General features: G+C 38.8%; 1 protein-coding gene across 1 annotated transcript in view; it reads right to left on the bottom strand.

Annotated features, from left to right (window-relative positions):
• LOC149234129 (kinesin-like protein KIN-14N) overlaps nt 1–21,921 on the bottom strand; it is a 49,283-nt gene that overhangs the window by 3,098 nt on the left and 24,264 nt on the right. Inside the window, 2 exon segments of the mRNA XM_089371753.1 lie at nt 13,064–13,284; nt 13,406–13,567. Coding sequence (XP_089227879.1) covers nt 13,064–13,284; nt 13,406–13,567 — 383 coding nt within the window.

The following is a 21,921-nucleotide window of genomic DNA, read 5'->3' as shown; positions in this document are numbered from 1 at the left end:
GAAACATTGAAATCCCCCCAATCCTGAAATCCTGAAAAACAGATAAGTCTGCTGGATTTTGAGTAAGATCTAAAATTCTACTTTCTCCATATGAAATCCAATGACGGCGAAACCACTCTCAAACATCCTGAGTCATTTCATGGTAATGTTAAAAATTTAAGTAAAAGGATGAAAATGAAAAATAAAGGAGAATATCACTTTTACTTTAAGAATTTAACATTACCATGAACTGCATATCAACACTAGGGCAAACAAATGTAAGAGATCTACATTAGAAAAAAAAAAAATTAAAAAACAAATGTTTTTTTGGGGGAAACGTGGCCCATACGGCCTGGAAACGCGTTTCCGGCCGTACGGCCACGTTTCCGTTTCGGGAAACGTGGCCGTACGGCCGGAAACGCGTTTCCAGGCCGTACGGTACGGGGAAACGCGTTTCGTTTCGTTTCCCCTTGAGAAACGCCCCCTAGGGCCACGTTTCCTGCAACTTAGCTCTAAGGCCTTATGGTTATGGAGATAGAGCCCAAAACCAAGATATTTCGTCCTTATTTCTTCTCTTAGACCTTCGCTCTCTTTCTTCCTGTTAGAAAATCGGAAAGACAAAAACATTTTCTTATGTTGACAATTACTTGTGACATTATTGTGTTCTTAATAACTTTATTTATGTTCTTCTTATATCTTCTTCTCATCAAGCAATCATCAAAATAAAAAATAAAGATCAAGGACACGAGATATAGGTACTCAACTAGGGCTAAAACCCCTATGAATGGGAAAACCTAGTCAAACTCTTCCACTAGTAGATTCAAATCAAGATGAGACAATCCAAGACCCTTTTGACCTAGACAAAGACCTCCTCCAATCACCAAGTCAACCCTTCCTTGTAGACCAACTTTGCCAAATCTTCCAAGTGTCAGATCCTCAAATGCAGCTTCAAATCAGAATTTTGTCCTACCAACTTCAGAATTTCGGAACCTACAGCTACGTCAGAATTTCGACCTCCAGCTACTTGTCCAGAAACCCTAGAAGACTTTACACGTGAGAGAGAGATGCCCAAAACTATGATTTTATATTTCCCAGTTGCTTTCTTCCTTCTCCTTCACTTCGCTCTTCTTTTTCTGCCTCTTTCACTTGTAGATCAAAGTTGAGTGTGTATTTCAAATGAGTCGAGTTGCCTCTATATATATTGCTTCCACAAGGCCGAATTCCCTCTAACTAGTCCAACTTGGTGAGGAGGGACAAAATGATTATTTCGACTCGAAAATAAATTTCTTTACATTATACAAAATCCCAAGAAGGGTTTATTACAAGATGACATGGACAAGGACTCTTGACATAAACACTAGAAGCCTACAACGGAGGCTTGACCTAGAAATAAAATAACAAAAGCATGAAACCCATGCTTAATAAATAATTTTTCTTTACAATAAATTTTTCATTTGACAAATACGATTATGAAGACCAACACTAGTTGCATTCTTCAACACTTCCAACTTCCTAGCTACAGATCAAACTCTTTCTGGTTAGATCGAACTTGTGGAGTGAGTGTGTCACAAATGAGGTCGAACTGCTTCTTTATATAGCCTTTCAAGGGGTCGAATTCCCTCCTTTAAGAGCAACTTGATGTTTCTAGCGCTGAGGACATTCTAGACTCAAAAAATAATTCTTTTTACAAATATATTTTGTCGAGAAAGGTCTAATAAACATGATTTTGACTCCTTTGACTCAGGACAATAAATTCTAAGACCTAACAAACCCTAGAAGCACGAAGAACATGCTTTTACCTAGAAGAAGACTCAAAAAATAATTCTTTTTACAAATATATTTTGTCGATAAAGGTCTAATAAACATGATTTTGACTCCTTTGACTCAGGACAATAAATTCTAAGACCTAACAAACCCTAGAAGCACGAAGAACATGCTTTTACCTAGAAGACCATCAATAATGAGCATGAAACCCAAGCTTTAATAATATTATTTTTTTCTTTTCTTTTCTTGCTTGTTACATAGGATACATATTGAAATGAGTACAACAATTATGAAGACCGAAATTAGTTACATTTCTCAACACTCCCTCTTAACTAGGGAGGTATTCATAATTGTACAACCAATACAAGATCATATCTCAAACAGAAAAGTTATCACAAGAAGAGTCGGATTGATAAGCCATACTGTAAGCATCAACATCATGACTAGCACTTTCTCTGAGGCCTAACTAGACAAGCTCTACTTTAATCAAGAGCATTATGTTGGGACCAATGTTGCACGAAGCGGGAGCGAAGCGGAAGCGCGGAGCGCGGAAGCGTCATTTTCCAAAAATCTAGGGAGCGAAGCGTCCGCGGAAGCGTCTGCTATATATATATATTTTTTTATATTTTTTTGCATTTATACTCGAAACAAACATCCCAAATACCAAATTAATTGTAGAAGACATGAAAACATGCATATTTTTGCATAAATCAAGATAGATATGGCATCCATGATTCCATTGTAGTTACTAGTATGTACAACAATCATCTATATTCTAGCTATTACAAACATACATCAAATTTTTAAGCATATTATAAAACATAAAACATTTAAGCATATTATAAAACATAAAACATAGAGCATATTATGATTTATCTAGCAAGTGAGCAACTGTCAACATTTGTCATGTCCAAAATTCAAATAATAATGTTTACAAAATATGTCACTTGGTCACCGCCAAGCCAAAAAGGTTCAAAATTCAAATTCACAAGTCTACAAGTCTAATGAGTAATCTATGACAAAAAGAAGTAGATTGTGAATATATCTACTAATCTCTCCTCCTTCCACCACGAATAGAACGTGATGGCGGGCCTCCACGTGGTGGCAATGAAGAAGATGGTCCCTGTGTAAGTCGTGGCACTGGAACTGATGAAGAAGAACCTCCTCTAGTAGAAACCAAGGGACCAGATGGGGGTGGGGGTGGTGGCATATCAACACCCGTGTCATCATCCTAGAATCGCTCAAAAAATTCATGCAAAAAAAAAACACTAGTTAACAAAAAAATTAAAAACATGAATTCTTTATAAGGGAAAATTGGAAAATTCATACCACAATGGACATACCTGGATAAGAGAATCCTCTAATTGCTCTAGTCGCAACACTCCATCCTCCAAATTGGGCTCCTCTGGATTCTTGTCCCAAGTCAACAAGTCTTTATTAGACTTTGCATCTTCACAGTAATGGGACAACAATCGCAAGTTGTAATGAACATAAACCAAGCTCTCTGCCCGGTCTAAATTCAACCTGTTCCTTTTAACACTGTGGATGAAAGAATAAGAGCTCCAACACCTCTCTGCAGAAGAAGTGTTTACCACCTGTGATAGCACCCGCAATGCCAAACTCTGTAGAAGTGGAGTAGGCCCTCCATGCATGTTCCACCACTCAAGAGCAGAAAAATTCTCTCGATCTTGAATTGCATGCATGCTCGAAAATGGACCAGTGCTGCTCGTATAGTTGCTCACGTGTCTCCGTACCAATGCAGCCTCCTCCTCATCAGGGATTAATCTACTCAATGCAGCCATATATTTTTCGTGAACCTCTTTATCTTGGTGTGGTTTTCTCCTGACTCCCCCCCCAGGTGCTGGTTTTGAAAGCCATGATGGATGATAGTATTTAGGTGTCAAAACATATGCTAATGCATGCAATGGAACATTTAGCATATCCCATCGTTTTACCACCTCTTCACGAATATAATTGTACAAGGTGGTATCTCTAGGCTCAACAATGTCTTTAATCTGCCCCAACATGCTATCCATTTGCTCATACACCTCCCCAATTACTGGTCGATCTGAATCTGCAAACTTGATCATGTAATAAATTGGTTTGGTGAATTGCAAAACATATTTAACCTGTGACCAAAAGTAACTGTCAAGAACAGTGTCCTTGACTTCATTAGCACCATCTGTGTCATTGTTAATTTCATCCCATGTTTCAGCACACACCAGATTAGTTAAAGCTTGTCTCACCTTCACTAGCCGCCTAAAGGTGAGGTAATAACTAGCAAATCTTGTCTTTGCAATTTTAAGCAATTGCAACTTGGAGTAAGTGCCATAGAAGTAGTTTACCCTTGTATGCCCTGTGATGAATTTAATGAGCTGCTTCCCTTTCCTGTAAACCTCAGCAATCCACCCACATTCTTTGTGTTTCACAATATCATGCATCAAAAGGTTCAATGTGTGAACCAGGCACCCAGACCAAAAGATGTGTGGATGAGTACGCTCAATAATTTTTCCTGCTAACTTACAATTTGCTGCATTATCTGTGATCACTTGAACCACATTATTCGGACCAACATCTTTGATTGATTTCAATAGGAGATCTGCAATGTTTGGTGCAGTTGCACTGATGGAGGAGGAGTCATGAGATGCAATAAATACTGCACCACTAGAAGAAACACCAAGAACATTTATCAAATGTTGGTTTCTAATATTTGTCCACCCATCTGATACAATGGATACCCCAGAATCCACCCACTCATGTGTAAAACGTGTCAAAGCTCTTTGAACCTTAGCTTTTTCTCTTTCTAATAACACTGTTCTAGCTTTCTCATAGTTGGGGGCCTTGTATCCTTTTGGGGCTTCATTGATGGCCTTTACCATTTCATGCCAATAGGGAGAGCGAAGCACATTGAATGGTACACCGCAAGCACAAAGAAAACGGACTATCTTTCCATCCACATCATCCCTCCCAGTAACATTAAGGAAATCCCCTATTGTTTTTCTACCTCCAGAGGTTGCAAAAGTACCATGAGGAGATGGGCAACTACCAAATTTAGAGGTTGCACTTGATTCAGAATGAGTTTTTTGTTTCTTGTTTTTTCCTTGTGCAGCCATCTCTAATTTGATGTATTTTTGTCTTTGTTCACTTGAAATGTTTGGGCAAATGGTTACCCCCACGGAACCCTTTTTTTCATCACTGTCTAGCACCCCACAAAGATGCCTCCTCGGACGGGTATATGAACCCGTATATGGTTTTCCTCCATGACAACCATGAGGGCACATCCATTTGTAAGATCCACCACCCTTTCCCCCTTCAAGTTTGGTCACAAAGGTCCACAAGGGATTTGATGTACCTTTCCCATCTTGTGCTTCAGTGTCCTCTTCAAGTTCATCCCCTTCCTCTTCAAACCCTTCCTCCTCATCATACATTGGGTCACTACTATTAGGACCAAGTTCATCCCCTTCCTCTTCCCCTCTATTCCTCACCCTTGCCATCATTAAAACCAAGAGTGGAATGATACATAGAAGCCAAAAGAACACCATCTTGGAATATGGATATAGGTGGTGGACAACCTGTAAATAAAGGAGCAAGTAGAAACAATGGGAAAGAGTAGGAGAGGGAGGAGAAAAATACAATTTTTTTTTCAAAAAAACAAGGGAGTTTGGGGTTTGAACTTACCTCTTTAGCTCTTGTAGATGAAGTCCTCCAAGCTCTTGCTCCAAGCTCCTCCTCCTTCTCCTAGCTCCTCCTCCTTCTCCTAGCTCCTCCTTCTTCACTCCTCCAAGCTCTCCTCTCTTCTCCTCTCCTTTCCTCTCTTCTCTTCTCCTCTCCTCTCTTCTCTTCTCCAACTCTCATAAACTCAAAGTGAGAAAATGAGAAGAGAATGGGGGCTTTATTCTTTTCTAAAGTCACCCTAAACTCACCTAACCCACCCCCTCATGCTAGTTAAGTTACATGTTAAAACAAATTTAAAAAAAATAAATTAAAAATCCGCTGCCGCGGGGTTGCATCCGGAAGCGCCTGGGTGGCGTGCGGGTGGCGTGCGGTTCCGGGCCGGAAGCGTGGCGCCACCCCGTGCCCGAACCGCCCTCCGATCCGCGGTTCCGGGCGGCCGCAACCCAAAATGCCAGGAATCGCATTTTTTAAACGGATCTGCGCCACCTCCTCCTCCGATCCGCGCTTCCAACTTGGATTCCGGGACGCTTCGCTCCGATCCGCGGTTCCGGGTTTGGATCCGGCGGGGGGGGGGCGATTCCTGCATCACTGGTTGGGACGCTTTACGTGTGATACTGCACTACCTCTACATGGTACATACCCCATTCGGATGTCTAAAAGGTATGTCCTTTTAGAACTATTCTTATCTTAGATCTCCAATCTGAGTCCTCCAAGAATATCGGTCCTCTTCAACCATTCTTCTCTTGGATACCTATCACATCCTCAAAGAGTGTCAGTACCTTTCCTTTCTTGGAGGTTTTATCCTCAAGGAAACAACAGATGCTTATCTAATTCTCAATCATTCTCTCTCCATTACCTAAAGAGGAGAATGCACATGTGATGTCCAACATCATTCCCTCTCAACCAAAGAGGACATCCCTATTTTCCTTTAATCTTGAGAATAGAACCGTTTGATGTCCAACATCATTCCCTCTCAACCAAAGAGGACATCCCTATTTTCCTTTAATCTTGAGAATAGAACCTTTCTCCTATTCAAGGAGACTCCTTTTCTCCCTCTTAAATCCAAAGGATATTTCCAACTTCCTTTCTATTTGGGAAGTCAACACAACAAGCCTCATGGATTGTCTTCATCACAATATCAACTACCAGTTCTTCATAGTTGTTTGGCTCCCTCTTTCCTTCACATCTCTTGCATCGAGCTTGCTTCTTTCCGAGGTATCATGGAGCCATCTCCACTCTTTGATCTTGTGACAAGATCCAGGTCATCTCCTTTGCTCATCACTTTCATCTTCATCATTATGAAGGTAATATATAGAGCCTTCCCAAACTTCAAGTTGATCATAGCTTCTTCATGAAAGTGATCTCCTTTGACCTTCAAGTTATTTTCTCGCACTGCTACGTTCCAAGATGAACACAACTTGACTTTGTAGTTGTCAGGTACTGGATATTGAGCTTCCCTTACATCCATACAGTTGAACTTGCCTCAACTGTCATCATGTATTCCTGCAACATCCTTCCCAGGCAACAAACTAATATATTAACTAGATAACCAAATCATAAACAAATTAGACTTACCTCACCATGATGACCTTCTCATCAACATCCCCATCGACCATCTCCACTTGAAACTTCATGCATCAGAGTGCCCAAGGATCAAACTTGATTACCAAGTTACAATTTTTCCTTCCGAAGATTACACTGGATGTTAATCATTATTTCCATATTCTAGAGAAAGTCCTCAATTCTTTATACACCCTTAACTAAGTCAAATCCTATTCTTTTCAAGCATCATATATCCATATACCTAAGCATATTTTATGACCAACTTTATTTTTACAAGATTCTATACATATTATCCAAAGTTTTATAACCAACATGCAATCCTATGCATCTGATCATCCAGTTATCCATATATCTCACAAAGAACCCGCATCCTGACCCATTGCATTATTTCATCCCTTTACCAGTATTGATTCCACATTACATGGAATGTCTACTAACCTTTGTCATAGTGATTCTTCCAAGGAACCTTTCATAATTATGGTTCTTCCAAGGTCATGATGATCCACTTAAGAAAAATGACAACCTCTAACATAGTGTCAGTTAATACTTGGATGAACATCATGCAAAAATGGTCTATCTATCTATCTAGATGATCTCTACAAAGCAAATTAATCATGTAAATTCTAAACATGCCATTATCATATGCTTTTGTATATGATGCTCTACATAATGCATATTGCCTAAAGGAAAGAAGAGTCATCATAGAGACCCTGATAGCCAAAGTGCCTTTTTCAATAGTAAAGATCCTTCCCTTCTTTCTTCTTCAGCTTCTTCTCTGGTTCTCTTGTTTCTTCAGCTATGTGAGCCTCACTTCTTTCCTTCCTCTTTTTGTTTTGTTGACTTGGACAGTCCCTCTTAAAGTGTCCAAACTCATTGCACTTAAAGCATTGAACCTTGGACGTGTCTTTCTTCTTGGACTTTCCAAACTTTCCCTTCTTCAACTTCTTGACTCGGGTTAGAAATGCTTGAGATTGCTCATCAGATCTAATGTCATCCTTGAACTTGATCCTTGATTCTTCCATAATGCATTGGGCCCACAACTCATCAAAAGGAGTTGAATCTTTCTTGGAAATGCATTTAGTACACAGATGGTTACTTCTGAATCAATAATAGGTTCCCCAAGTCCTTGCGAATGGTCTCTTAGTTGAGAGACCCTCATGAGAAAGTATGCCACATTCTCATCCTTCGATTTCTTCATTCTATATAACTTATTCCACAACGACATCTTTTGTCTTGTTGTACTTACAAAGTACAAATTCACTAGCTTCTCATACATAGCCTTGGAAGTTTTCAAGTTTGCAACAAATGGAACCAAAGAATCTTTAATAGATTCGACTATGATCCTTTGAGCCCTTACTTCCCCTTTCTTGTACTTTGCTAGTTCTTGTGTCTTGTCCTTGCTAGTTCTTGTGTCTTGTCTTTGCTTGGTTCAGTGACTTCCCCAATAACATATTCCATTACATCGAGTCAATTATTTTCTTCCATGCTAGATAGTTTGATGCTCCATTGAGCTTCTTGCTCTCCTTGCAGAAAGAACCCATATGACTTGAAGATTCAGACATGATGTAATATGATACTTACCTGAGATCAAGATTCTCTTTGATGATGTCTTCAAGATCCTTAAAGAGTCTTCAATAATGTATTTGAAAGATGTTTTCTTGGGATTCTTCCAACAACAACTTCCAAGATCCTTGATGCCTTCTTCAAAGATGCCTTCCAAATAGATCTTCTTCCAGAGAGAGATCAACACTCTTCTTGAAGTCTTTCTCTCAGATATTCCTTTGATATGAGCTTGATGTAGACTTGATCTCCTTTAGTCCTTCCTTGAGTCCTTTCTCAAATGATCCCTTTTGACAATCAATTTCTTCTTGAAGAGTTGCTTTTTCCTTCCCCTTAACAAGTAGCTAGTGTCCTTTCAGTTGCCTTCCTTGTTAACCTTGCTCTGATACCATGTTGGAAAATGGATGGTGGCAGCTATTAATCTTATTTTCCTTAACCTTGATATTTGCTTGTGAATCTTATTTATCTTCTTTATGTTCTTTAGATCTTTTCATCAAACAATATCAAGAGCAGTAATATCAAAAATAGAGGACACAAATATTAGGCTCTCAACCAAGGCAAAACACCCGAAAACTTTTTTCTTCTTAGAATCTGCTTCAAATAAGTACAACGACCCAAACCCTAGACCAAGTCCTTCTCCTAGTACCAAGTCAACCCTTCTTCAAGTCCTTCCTTGATTTGCACCAAACTGCTGTACACTATAACTTCGACCTACCAGCGTCGATACTGCTTCTCAACCTGCAACTTCGACCCTGTAATTTCAGTTTTGCAGCTTCCAAGGAAACCCTAGATCAACCTCTTCTTGAGACCTTCTTGGAGCAAGATAGCTCCTCCTAAGGTCAACGATATCTACATAGGGTATCCTTTCCTCTAGCTACAAGATGTTTCCTTCGTCCTACTGTAATTTCGGCCTCCTTTTGCAGCACCAAAAACCCTATAACTTCGCACATGTGAGATAGATAGAGCCCAAAACCAAGATATTTCATCCTTCTTTCTTCTCTTAGACCTTCACTCTCCTTCTTCTAGCTTCCTAGCTACAGATCGAACTCTTTCTTGATAGATCGAACTTGTGGAGTGAGTGTGTCCCAAATGAGGTCGAACTGCTTCTTTATATAGCCTTCTCAAGGGGTCGAATTCCCTCCTTTAGGCCGACTTGATGTTTCCAAGGCTGACTTGTACTTTGGAGCTTCCAAGACTTTCTAGACTCAAAAATAATTCTTTTTACAAATATATTTTTCCTAGAAGGGTCTTACAAACATGATGTTGACTCCTTTGACTCATGACAATAAATCCTAAAACCTAACAAGCCCTAGAAGCACGAAGAACATGTTTTTACCTTGAAGACCATCAATAATGAGAACGAAACCCATGCTTTAATAATAATAACTTTTCTTTTCTTTTCTCGTTTATTAGATAGGATACATATTGAAATAAGTACAACAATTATGAACACCAAAACTAGTTACATTTATCAACACAAACTTCCTATGTCCCTTGTTGTATCTATGTTTGAGTGCAATTGTTGTTATGTTTTAAACCCCTAACACCACCTTGTCCAAGGCACACTTAATTCTTTCACTATTTAGCTTGATTTTGTACAAAAGTTTTTCTTCTCTAACTCAAAATCAATACTTTGATAAGTGCACATTAGATTTGTCAATTAGTGAAGCTCAGTTTCAAACATAACTTCTTGATTATTAGTCACTGTTTGATCATCTGCTTATGAAATTTCGTAGTTCAACCATCATGGCCTATATGCTTATGATTTAACTCATAATGGTCTCAAACGCTTATAGGCAATTTGTTTCCAAACATTTGATATCTTATATATAGTGTCACCCTAATCTCTTGCGCTAATATTATCAAGGACACGTTATTACGTTGTGATTTCTTGTCATTCGAATATGCTCCTATCCTAGAGCTTAATATTCTACCTTATGGGGGTTCAAATATTTTATTCTTGGATTTGCTAAAAAAGTTGGGTTTAGCACTGAAATTCATGCCAATAATTCTTTCACAAACTTGAGTTAACAAAATCAATTTAGATTAGGGTAGGAAAGTGTAGGGGGGAACTTCTATTATCCCAAGTGACTAACGAAAATAAGTTTTGAATGGAGGCTTGGAACAACAACAAATAACCATGTTGAGGGCTTGGTGCTTTATCAAGGACTAAAGATCCTAGACTAAAATCAGAAAAGAGAATTGATAGTCAATGGGAACTCATCACTAAACATAAGACATATGAGAAATAAAGCCACCCTAACCAACTGTAACTTGGAAAGGATAATATACATAATCCATGAAGAACAGGATTTGCGTCAGTGAGATATCACCATGTGCTAACAACATTAAATGAACAAGTGGAACACTTGGTCAACTTTGCCACTTATTTGGAGCTGGCAAACGTAGATCAAAAGGGTGGATTATTTTAACACCAATCCCATAACCATATTATTAATGAATAGTCCAATGGGTGAAATGTCATGTGGTGAAGGACCAAAGATCCTAGACTGAAACAACAAAAGAGAATTGATAGTCAATGGGAACTCATCACTAAACATAAGACATATGAGAAATAAAACCACCCTAACCAATTGTAACTTGGAAAGGATAATATACATAATCCATCAACAACAAGATTTGCAGTAGTGAGATATCACCATGTGCTAACAGCATTAAATGAACAAGTGGATACCTTGGTCAACTCTACTACTCATTTGGGGCTGGCAAACTTAGATAAAAAGGGTGGATTATTTTAACACCAATCCTATAACCATATTATAATGAATAGTCCAATGGGTGAAATGTCATGCACTGAAGTAATGTCAATGGGCTCATGTAAATCCAAGTGTCAAAACCATTCCCATGCATAGGCGACACTCATTAAATCTCACAATACCCAGCGCCCCCCCCCCCCCCCCTCCCTTCCAACCCATACAATGATGAAAGCAAAGCAAGGTAATACAATATCATTTCTTGTGATAGCAACCAAAGGTGGGATATCTTCATGTGGTTCAAATTCAACATTCTAGTTAGCAAAGCTCTCCACAAAATCATGTCATGAAATTCTAATAATGATTCTTGCAGCTCACCCCAACTATGTTGCTATTCAAGGAATTAGTTGGCACTTCACTATATTTCGAATTCTAGAGATCCATTCTATAAGCAGGAAACCAAGGGAAGCCCACCCTAAAAATTCTAGTGACAAGTTGGCCTTGTTGCCTGAATTTAGGGGTTTAAGCATGGAAGAGCATAGACCTCCAGTTTGATGTGCTACCAGTGAGATATTGGGTTTATGAAAAGTTCTAAGGCACCATGAAATTATAATGTCAAGGAACCACTCTAAAGTGCTAATTGCACTAGTCGATTCCATTACCATGCGGTATCACTGAATCAAGGGAAAACAGAGGTTTTGGAAATTGTTGTTCAGCAAAGGAGGCAAACTACAAAACTTAAGGGGTATGCAACTTATTACAACATATAGTGTGACAGAATTGGCACGAAGCTCACAGTCCAGGATACAATAGCAAGGATTATGAATCGGCTCAATCCCTAGGGAAACTCAAGAAGCAGACCCAAAAGATCCGGAGATGGAACCAATGATACAAGAGAACATCCCTCTATAGGAGGAACAGAATGAGGCACACCATGGCCATGCGTGCTCATCTATTCCAAGTTTTTTTTATGTTTTCCAAAACAATATTGATTCTGGGGCATTTCAATGGGGATTATGCCAGTAGAATCAATAGTTTTCTCTCAAACAAAGACAGAAGAACAATATCTGTTTTGAAGATTTTGAAAATTTGTAAAAATTTTGCTTTTATGGCATCAGGACTGCCACACATTTTGTATTACTATGATGTACAGTAAGACTGCAGCACCTTTTTCATACAAAATTATCTGTCTCAGTTGTAAAAAGAAAAGAAATCATTTTAGATTAATATTGGTAAGGAGAACAGAAACTTTGCATTGACAATAAAGCACAGTTTATAAGACCAAATAAAATATATTGATCTGTTGTGAAAAGATTCCATTGAAATTCTGTAAAAAAATTGCTTTTATGGCATCAGGACTGCCACACATTTTGTATTACTATGCTGTACAGTAAGACTTCAGCACCTTTTTCATACAAAATTATCTGTCTCAGTTGTAAAAAGAAAAGAAATCATTTTAGATTAATATTGGTAAGGAGAACAGAAACTTTGCATTGACAATAAAGCACAGTTTTATAGACCAAATAAAATATATTGATCTGTTGTGAAAAGATTCCATTGAAATTTTTTAAAAATTTTGCTTTTATGGCATCAGGACTGCCACACATTTTGTATTACTATGCTGTACAGTAAGACTGCAGCACCTTTTTCATACAAAATTATCTGTCTCAGTTGTAAAAAGAAAAGAAATCATTTTAGATTAACATTGGTAAGGAGAACAGAAACTTTGCATTGACAATAAAGCATAGTTTATAAGTACAAATAAAATATATTGATCTGTTGTGAAAAGATTCCAATGAGTGATGTACCTGCTCTGAGATGCCCGATGCAATAGAGAAGAAACCTCATTCCAACTGGCAACATCAACCAAGGTAAGGTCTGACACAGTAGTATTTCCATTTTGGTCATGCTTAATAGTATATTGCTTAGCAGCAATACCATTCTCAACTCGTGTACCATCCATATTATAGCCCTTATTGGCCACCAAAAGATCTCGAATAGTTTCATTATAAATCTCCAACATTGATGCCTGGGAATATCCAAAAGACAAAATATAGATCTGCTATAATTAGTTTCTTTGCATAAAAGCATCGGTTAACCACACTTTAACATAATCCTTCTTCTTGCATGCAAGGATTGACAAGTTCAACCTGCATTTTAAAGGTCCATCCTTGTGAGGCAAGAGTCTGGCTAGATTTGAAAATCTGCTCCAAAGATCTCGGTATAATTCCTTTCTTACTAGCCACATCTAAGCCACCAATCATTGTATGAGTTTTCCCTGACCCAGTTTGGCCATATGCAAAAATGCACACCTGCAATCATCATTCGAATACATAGATCTAGTTCAAGCAAAAATACCAAGAATTATCTAAAGAACGAAATAAAACATCCTCTATTTTAATTTCTAAACAAAATTAGGACAAACAAGTAATCAAAAGTTTATTCCGCGAAAAAATAAAGACCTTGAAATTAAGCCTCTAAAATAAAAATTAAAAGATTTTATGAATCCCAACCTCTTTGAAACATTAACAAGATGGCAAGAATTTGATCAGGACAGGAAAAAAAAATTAAGTGTGCATAGTGCATTTACAAAAAAAACAATGCATACAAAAGCAACATTATTTTCTATGTGGGGAGATGATGTAAGTGTGAGTGCAAAAGCGTGATGAGCACTTCAGTCTAAGAAATTAGAACCTCAAATATAGAAATAGTAAATATTTGTATTTTAGTCAACATGTATTTTGATGTGTACACATAACTGCCATTTATGTGGAAATGAGAAAGACTGTGGTCTAAAGATTGGCTCGCTCTAACTAAAAGGGGGAGTGCCTTGGAAAGATCAACTACACAGAATTATGGAAGAATACAATATTATTTGATATATGATCAATCATTGTTATAATACTTGTATCGTTAGTAGACCTTTTTGGTTTGACAGTAATGTCCTTTAATAAACACTTTTTGATTTGCTCAAGTACCATTTTTATTGAAACCCAAATGCCCTGAAGCTACAACAATAGTCATAATTGGCAATTGGTATAAGGATGCATTCAACTATTTAAATGATCCATTGGATGAAAGCCAAATTTTCGTTTCTCCTCTCAAAAAGATTACAATAGCTTCAAAGGCTAGGCCTTTGGGGGAGGCTGTAGGATTGAGAAACCCTAAGTTCAATGATACAAGGGTTTAGTCTTAAGGAAAACATTTGGCCATCATGATTTTCAATTGGATGGAATATGAGATCTTGTAGAGAGGATGGGCTTCATTTTCAAAACTTTGGTTTGTATTTATTAGTGATCTCACATTTGTGTAATGCGGTTAATGCCAAAAATTAGTTTGATGTCAAGTGTGACCATTTTGAGCAATGCTAAAAACCCTTCAAAAATGTGCCATAACCCTTACACAAAAAGGTGCTTCAACTCGACTTTACTTCACTTCTTTGAACTTTGGGCTTGCTCCTTCGCTCTCCTAACACAACCAAATACTTGAGTTGAGTGGTTAGAAATGCTCCTTATGCCTATTTATTGTGCGTTTGGACGCTAGGTTACGGCTGACTTGTCCACTGGCTGGGCTAATTGATGCAATTGGCAAACTGTATAGTGAAAATTCAAAAATTCATTTCTCATCAACCGTGAGGTTGTTAGAAGGCATGCCATATACCGTTGGAAAAGTCTCAAAATAAGCTCCCATTTGAGCAAAGTAATGAGTAAAAATTCCTTCAAAAATAGGGTATCCAAACGGCACTTACTTGTACTTGTTAGAAGGCATGCCATATACCGTTGGAAAAGTCTCAAAATAAGCTCCCATTTGAGCAAAGTAATGAGTAAAAATTCCTTCAAAAATAGGGTATCCAAACGGCACTTACTTGTACTTTCAACGATCATCTTGACAAAATATTTTGTATCTCCTTATTCCTGTGGAATTAGACAGAGTGTCATTATATTGTTGGAAAGGTCTCAGAATATGTTATTTGACTATGTAATTTCCTCTTTCATTTGGACAGCCTTTCATTTTCAACAATCACTATCAATTAGACAGAGTGTCATTATATTGTTGGAAAGGTCTCAGAATATGTTATTTGACTATGTAATTTCCTCTTTCATTTGGACAGCCTTTCATTTTCAACAATCACTATCAGAGCATAAGAAGCATGTAGAGGGTAACTTGAATTTAGGGCTTCCTAGGAATATCAGAGAGCGTATATATGTGAGAGAACAAGGATTCGGGGTCAGTTGGGAGGGCAGAGTGGTGGGGGAAGATGGTTTGCCAAAAATGTTTAGGGGAGTAAGGAAAATACATAAGTTTCGTTTCCTTTGAGTAACAAAGTAACAAAGAAGTGTTTCTTGTGACAAAGGAAAACATGATAGAAAGCTTTAGGTTGTGGTAGGAGGGGTGAGCATGGGTGAATGCATGTCGAAGTCAGTGATGGAGAGCCTTGCATTCCTCATCATATAAAGGAGTTTGTTTTTTGGGAGGTGGAAGTTGGCCACCAAATTTTATGCCTTTGAACAGTCTAGAGTTCTTTGCAAATATTAGAGCCTTGCTCATTCCTTTCGCGACTTTGAGAAGTAGTAAAGGAGACAAAAGACAACTTTGTCTCATGCTCCTACTAGGCCTAAAAACTTTGAAGTTGAACCATTTATCAATATTAGAGAATGACATCGAGGCAACACAATTCATTACCCAATTAACAAAAAGAACATCAAATCTCAAGTGAATGAGCATCATCCTCAAGTATATAACTAGTTGATCCTCTCACATGCTTTTGAGAGATCCAACTTTACAACCATTGCTTGTAGCCTTCTAGACTTGTTTGTATGAAGATCCTCATTAGCTACACCAATGGCTTCATGGATCTATCTTCCTAATAAGAAGCCAAACTATTCATTACATATAGAGGTAAATAATAAAGACTTTACCCTCATAGCTATTACTTTGCCACAATCTTATAAATACAATCACATAAAGAAATAGGTTTGAATTCCTCAAAAGAAGAGATCATCAGATTTTAGAATTAGTGTTATAAAAGTGGCATTGAAAGCAACCATCATTTTTCTAGTCCGCCTTTACTCATCTACTACTCTCAAGTCTCAACAAATCCTCCTTTATGAGCTCGAAGGAGGCTACAAAAAACTCCATAAGATATACATCTAGCCTTGGGCTTGTTAAATTTTCTACAAGATGAACAGTAGAAGCCAATTTTCTTATCTGCTAATTACTGCCTAATGATCTTTAACAATTTTATCTTTATGCCATTAACATCATTGACAATTATACACCAAAAATCTCAACAGTAATGCACAGAAAATAGTAATATCATAAAGAGATACCCATGCACAATAGAGACAACAAATTTACCCTGCGAAACCCAAACTTGGAAAAAAAACTGCAACTTTTCTTCTAGGAGAAATTATTCTTCAGCAAGGTTTATAATTCCAAATGTTTCTAGAAATCTGTGCCAAAAATCAAGTCTAAACTCCAGTCAAACCTGGTTAAAATTTCAGCCAATCAATGCTAGTCAAGCCACCCAATGTTGGAAAATGTAACTAGGTTCGATCTTCATTATTGTACTTGAAGTCAAAAATGTAATATATTTGTCAAAATAAAAGAATTTTATTATTGTTGAATTGACTTGTTAAAGCATGGGTTTCATGCTTGGGTCAATGGTTATAGGTCAAGCCTCCATTGTAGGCTATAGGATTGAGTCAAAGTCAATTTAATGTTTGTACTCCTCCATCAAGTCATCCTCTCCAGCAAATTCTTCAAGTCGACCTCAAATAAGTTATCTACAAGTCGGTTTCCCTCAATATATTCATGTCGGCCTAATATAATAGACGCATCTCTTCATATAAGTCATGTCGGCTCATTTCTATGGACGAACAACTATATAAAGGAGTATAACCTTCGCTCAAATTACAATCACAGAAGTTCGGATTATCTCTGTAATTCGGAAATCACAGAAATGCTCTCGGTGCTATCTCAGAAGATATGTTTCGGTCATCACAGTGATTACAGGTTCGGTTCCATTTCAGTTTCGGTGTTATTACAGAATTATGGGCTCGGTGTTATTATAGTACTGTGAGCTCAGCGTTATTACAGTATTGTGGGCTCGGTGCTCCTACAATGTTAAGGGTTCAAGGCAATCACAGTGAGAAGAATGCCATTACAATTCAGAGTGATGGATCTATCACAGTTCGAAGGATGCCATTACCACAATGAAGGATCTATCATAGTTCAGGGTTATCTCAATGGGAAGAGTCTCACAGTTTCAGTGACATCACAGTTAGGTGAAAAATGTTGGACACCAAATCCTCTAAGGGTTATGGTGTGGAAGATAAACTGTCAAAGGGAGTCCAACAGACCTTGGAATATGCAATCAAATGGTCAGTCCCATGTATTATAAATGTATATCATTTGTTAATAGAAATGGAATTCACGCTTTACCTTATTTCGTTGTCCACATTCCATGTGCATCTGACATGGTTTCAGATTCTGTTAGCTCTGCATCATTTCCAGAATTTGTCTGCCATTTCTCTATTTATAGAAATATTCTAATGTTGCTCTACTACACCTGGGCGCTCTAGCAGACTATTTCATTAGTCGTCGTGAATGTGTATGCATTGAGTGTTGGTTGGAATCTTGAAAATTGTGCATTGAGACTATTATACTGGAAGTCGCTGGAGGTTGCGTTACTTCATTACCATGACTAACTGTGTTAATTATTTTACCGTGCCACTGTGTTGTCTGCACACCGAGAGCTTGCTTATAATGAGTTTTATGGGGAGCCGCTTTCTTTGTCCCTTTCCTGGAAGGCATTGTCACAATACTCAGGCATTCTTGTTGTTCTTGGGACTGTCTTGTACGTCGTTTCATTTTCCTTGGGAGTTGGTCCAGTACCAGCTTTACTTCTACGTGAGATTTTTGTGTCACGCATCCATGCCAAGGCTGTTTCTCTGTCTCTTGGAATGCACTGGGTTTCAAACTTCATTATTGGTATATGTTTCCTTAGTGTTTGTAATAAGTTTGGAATCAGCCAAGTTTATTTAGGATTTGCTATGTCTGCCTAACCCCGAAATGAGCGGTGTGCATGCCTCTGCCATGCCTTGCTAACGTTGTGAACTAATTGTGTTGCAATGCAACAATATGATGCATTTGAGAAGCAACTAGTGAATTTGTGTTTGATCCACAATTATAACCCTTCCGCTCCATGTTTTCGTCTCTATATTCCTCAACCTATTCAGCATGTTTGTTGAAACCTACAGATTTGGACGTGTTATAATATGCCTCACACCCTCCGCTAGGATGCCTTTCATGTTCAAACCGATTTGTAGTATGCAATGTCGAAAGCAAGGGCTCTGATACCAGCAGCAGTTGCTTTATAACCAATAAAATGACCAGCCGAATCACATTTAAATAATTGAGGGCCAGACTCTTCATTAATACCAAGTACTATAGCAGCTACTCCAAGTGGTCTCATGTATGCATGTTGCGTATAAACTTGAGACTTATCTGCAAGCCTTCTAGCTAACACGTCTACAGGCATTTCATAACCCCATTTGAAACGTAACTCTCCCTGCTCCCTGCAGCCACGTACCAATCAGCATCATAAATTCTTCAATCACATCCATGCTAGACCCTGTTGACCACTACGTGTCAATGACCCATAGCAGTACACCTCCTTTTTCGCAAAAGGAATAGCGCCTGATCGATGTGTTCCTGCCATCCAACTATTATCATTAGCCTGAGGATCATCTTATAATGTAAACCCAATCTGCATATGTATAATGTAAATAATCTCAGCAGATCCGTGTCGTGTATGTAATCACCTAGGTAAACCTACTTTTCTGGTGACGATCTACATTCCGAGAGGTTTTTTGTCTCACCGATCCATTCTCGAATAATCGGCAAAGTTTTCCTTCAGCCTTACCCCAAAGCCGAAATGAATTTTGTCACCAAGATCTTAGGCGAGTCCTAGTGTTATAGATCGAGTCTGTGTAAAAGTGATTTGGGAATAATCCTAACTATTTGGTTAGGTTATTTTATTACAAGTTGCTTAGTCTGCTGGATTATATTTGTGTCGCAGAAATGGGTAGTCTGTGAGGGTCTTTTTCAAATGGGTTTTCCCCCTTGAGATGTAAAAAATGTAAAAAAATGAAATAAAATTTTGCTGCGATGAGAGCTCTTGAGGTCGCCTGCGCGCAGCCATAGCTACTGTTGCAACACTTAGAGACGTAGCCCTGCTTCTCCTCAGCGGCCTCTAGCTGCTGAGGATTGACTTCTTCTGGATGAGAGAGATCGTGCACCACCCTGCAGCAAGCAATTCACAGCTACCCTCAACGGCCTCCTGCTTCTGAGGCTCGAGAAAAATGGATCCACCAGTGAACGAAGATCATCATTCATCCCACCATCAGGAATCAGAAGAAACAGCCAAAGCATTTGCCTCCCTCATTTCGGCAATGGGGTCGGCTAAGAACAGACCAGCAGTCTCAAAGTTTGTTAAAAGAATGGAAGAAATACCAGAGATATCTCTGCCTCCGGCGCTCCCACGAAAATCAACCCTCTCCCTGGCAGAACAAGGATTAGTAGGGCAGTTCACGGGGTTGTGGCCATCACCGAGGACTATCCAAAAGTGGGTAGAAAGAAACTGGTCGACTTCAATAAATGGGAAGATCTCGATTAGGTTTTGCGGCAGAGGATATTATACCTTTCATTTCGAGACCAAGGAGGATCGAGACTTGATTTTCAGGAATGGTCCATATTTCATGGATACAAGGGACCCTAGACTTTGATCCAGAAATGGATGTCCCAAGCAATGTACCTGTCTTGGTTAGATTGCCGCACCTCCCTCTCCACTGCCAGGGAGACAACTTAGTTAAAGCCATAGGAAATGCAGTGGGGAAGTACATTGATCGATGCGAGCCAAAGGAAAATATGCATGCATGCGCCCGAATATGTGTCGAAGTGGATCTAGGGAGAGGACTCCCGGAAGCTATCAAAATCAAAGTGGACCAGTGGACGCACATACAGTAGCTGGACTACGAGCAGATCCCCTTCAAATGCAAGGTATGTCATGAATACGGTCATTTCGCAAATAGATGTACAAAAAGAAAAGAAAATGAAAGCGAAAAAACGGAGGATCTGGAAAATAAATGGGAACAGGTCAAGAGGAAAAAAATGTAAACAAGCAACCAAACCAATCTTCTTCGCAGCCCTCAACATCCACCGAAGCCCAGCCTCTCTCGCCAAATGCAGACCTTGCCACTGCAAACCCATTCGATCCATTGGATCTCTCTGCCCCCCCATCGCCCTGACCCAAATCTAGAACCCCTCATTCCCCTAACCCTTCTCCCCACTCCCCTAGAATCTCAAACCCCCTCCTCTCTCCGCCCCCCTCAGTAGACAGAATCTTAACCAAAAGGCAAGTAAAGGAAGCATTCCCAAATACTGAAAATCGAAAAAAAGTGGGAAGGAAGACAAACAAGGAACTAAGGGACGAAGCAGCGGCAAAAGAAATGGCTCTAGGAACGCAGCAACCTATGGATACTTTCCTAGGGAAGAGCATAGGGAACAATGAGAGAAACCAACCCAGGGGGAAGGGCACCGTGTACCACCAAGCAGGTAAATAATGATAATAGTCTCCTGGAATTGCAGAGGAATGGGGTCAACTATTAAGGAAAATGCAGCAAGAGATATATTAATAAATGAAAACCCAAATATTCTAATGATTCGGGAGACAGGCATATTCTAATGATCCAGGAGACAAAGGCAGGCAATCAAGACACCGAAAATCTCAAAAAAAGAGTTTAGAAAGTATGAAGGGGAAGCCATGCAGGCAATAGGAGCATCAAGAGGTACATGCACAATATGGAAAAAAGGAATATGAGAATTGATTCAAAAGAAAATAGACCAGCATTGGATAATAACGAACCTCAAGAAAATCAGTACAAGAGAGAGGTACAGGGTCATAAACATCTATGCCCCCAATCACTATAAGGACAAAGAACAATGTTGGGCCACTTTGAAGGAAATATTACAGGAAAATCAAGCAGGGAAGGTGATTTTAGGAGGAGACTTAAATCCGGTAAGAAGTATTGAGGAAAAATTTGGAGGAAAGTATCAAACGGACCCCTCCAAGAACTCTTTAGAAGAAATTATGGAGCAGCACAGCCTTCTGGACATCCCCCCAAATAATGGGAAATACACTTGGAACAATAAAAGAGTAGGTAAAAGTAATATCAAAGAAAGGTTGGATAGGATATTAATTCAGGAAAGTATAGCAGCAGAATACAACTCTATAAATTCAAAAATCATCCACACCACTGCATCAGATCATAAACCAGTTTTAATAGCTTTGGGTAAAATAGAGAACCAGGGCCCTCTCCCCTTCAGATACAGCTCAACCTGGGACAGCAACATAGAAATCAGCAAGTTAGTAAAAACAGTATGGGAACCAAGAGTAGTAGGTTCACCTCATTACATATGGGAGACAAAAATTAAAAATTTAAGAGCCAAGTTAAAAGAATGGGCAAGACCAGAGGAACAAAAAAAAAAAAAACGTTCGATTTGCTCTAACCCCGTTATTTTGATAGCAGGGTCGATCTATTAGGGAGAGGTGGTCAAAAAGAAGAAAGGTGGTACCCCCGGTGGTCAAGCCTGCTTACGCATC

This window comes from Pinus tabuliformis, chromosome 8 (genome assembly GCF_031772625.1).
Source record: "Pinus tabuliformis cultivar Carrire ecotype Pingquan chromosome 8, CPIR1, whole genome shotgun sequence".
NCBI classification, from domain to species: Eukaryota; Viridiplantae; Streptophyta; class Pinopsida; order Pinales; family Pinaceae; genus Pinus; species Pinus tabuliformis.
This window is presented reverse-complemented; position numbering and strand designations above follow the sequence as displayed.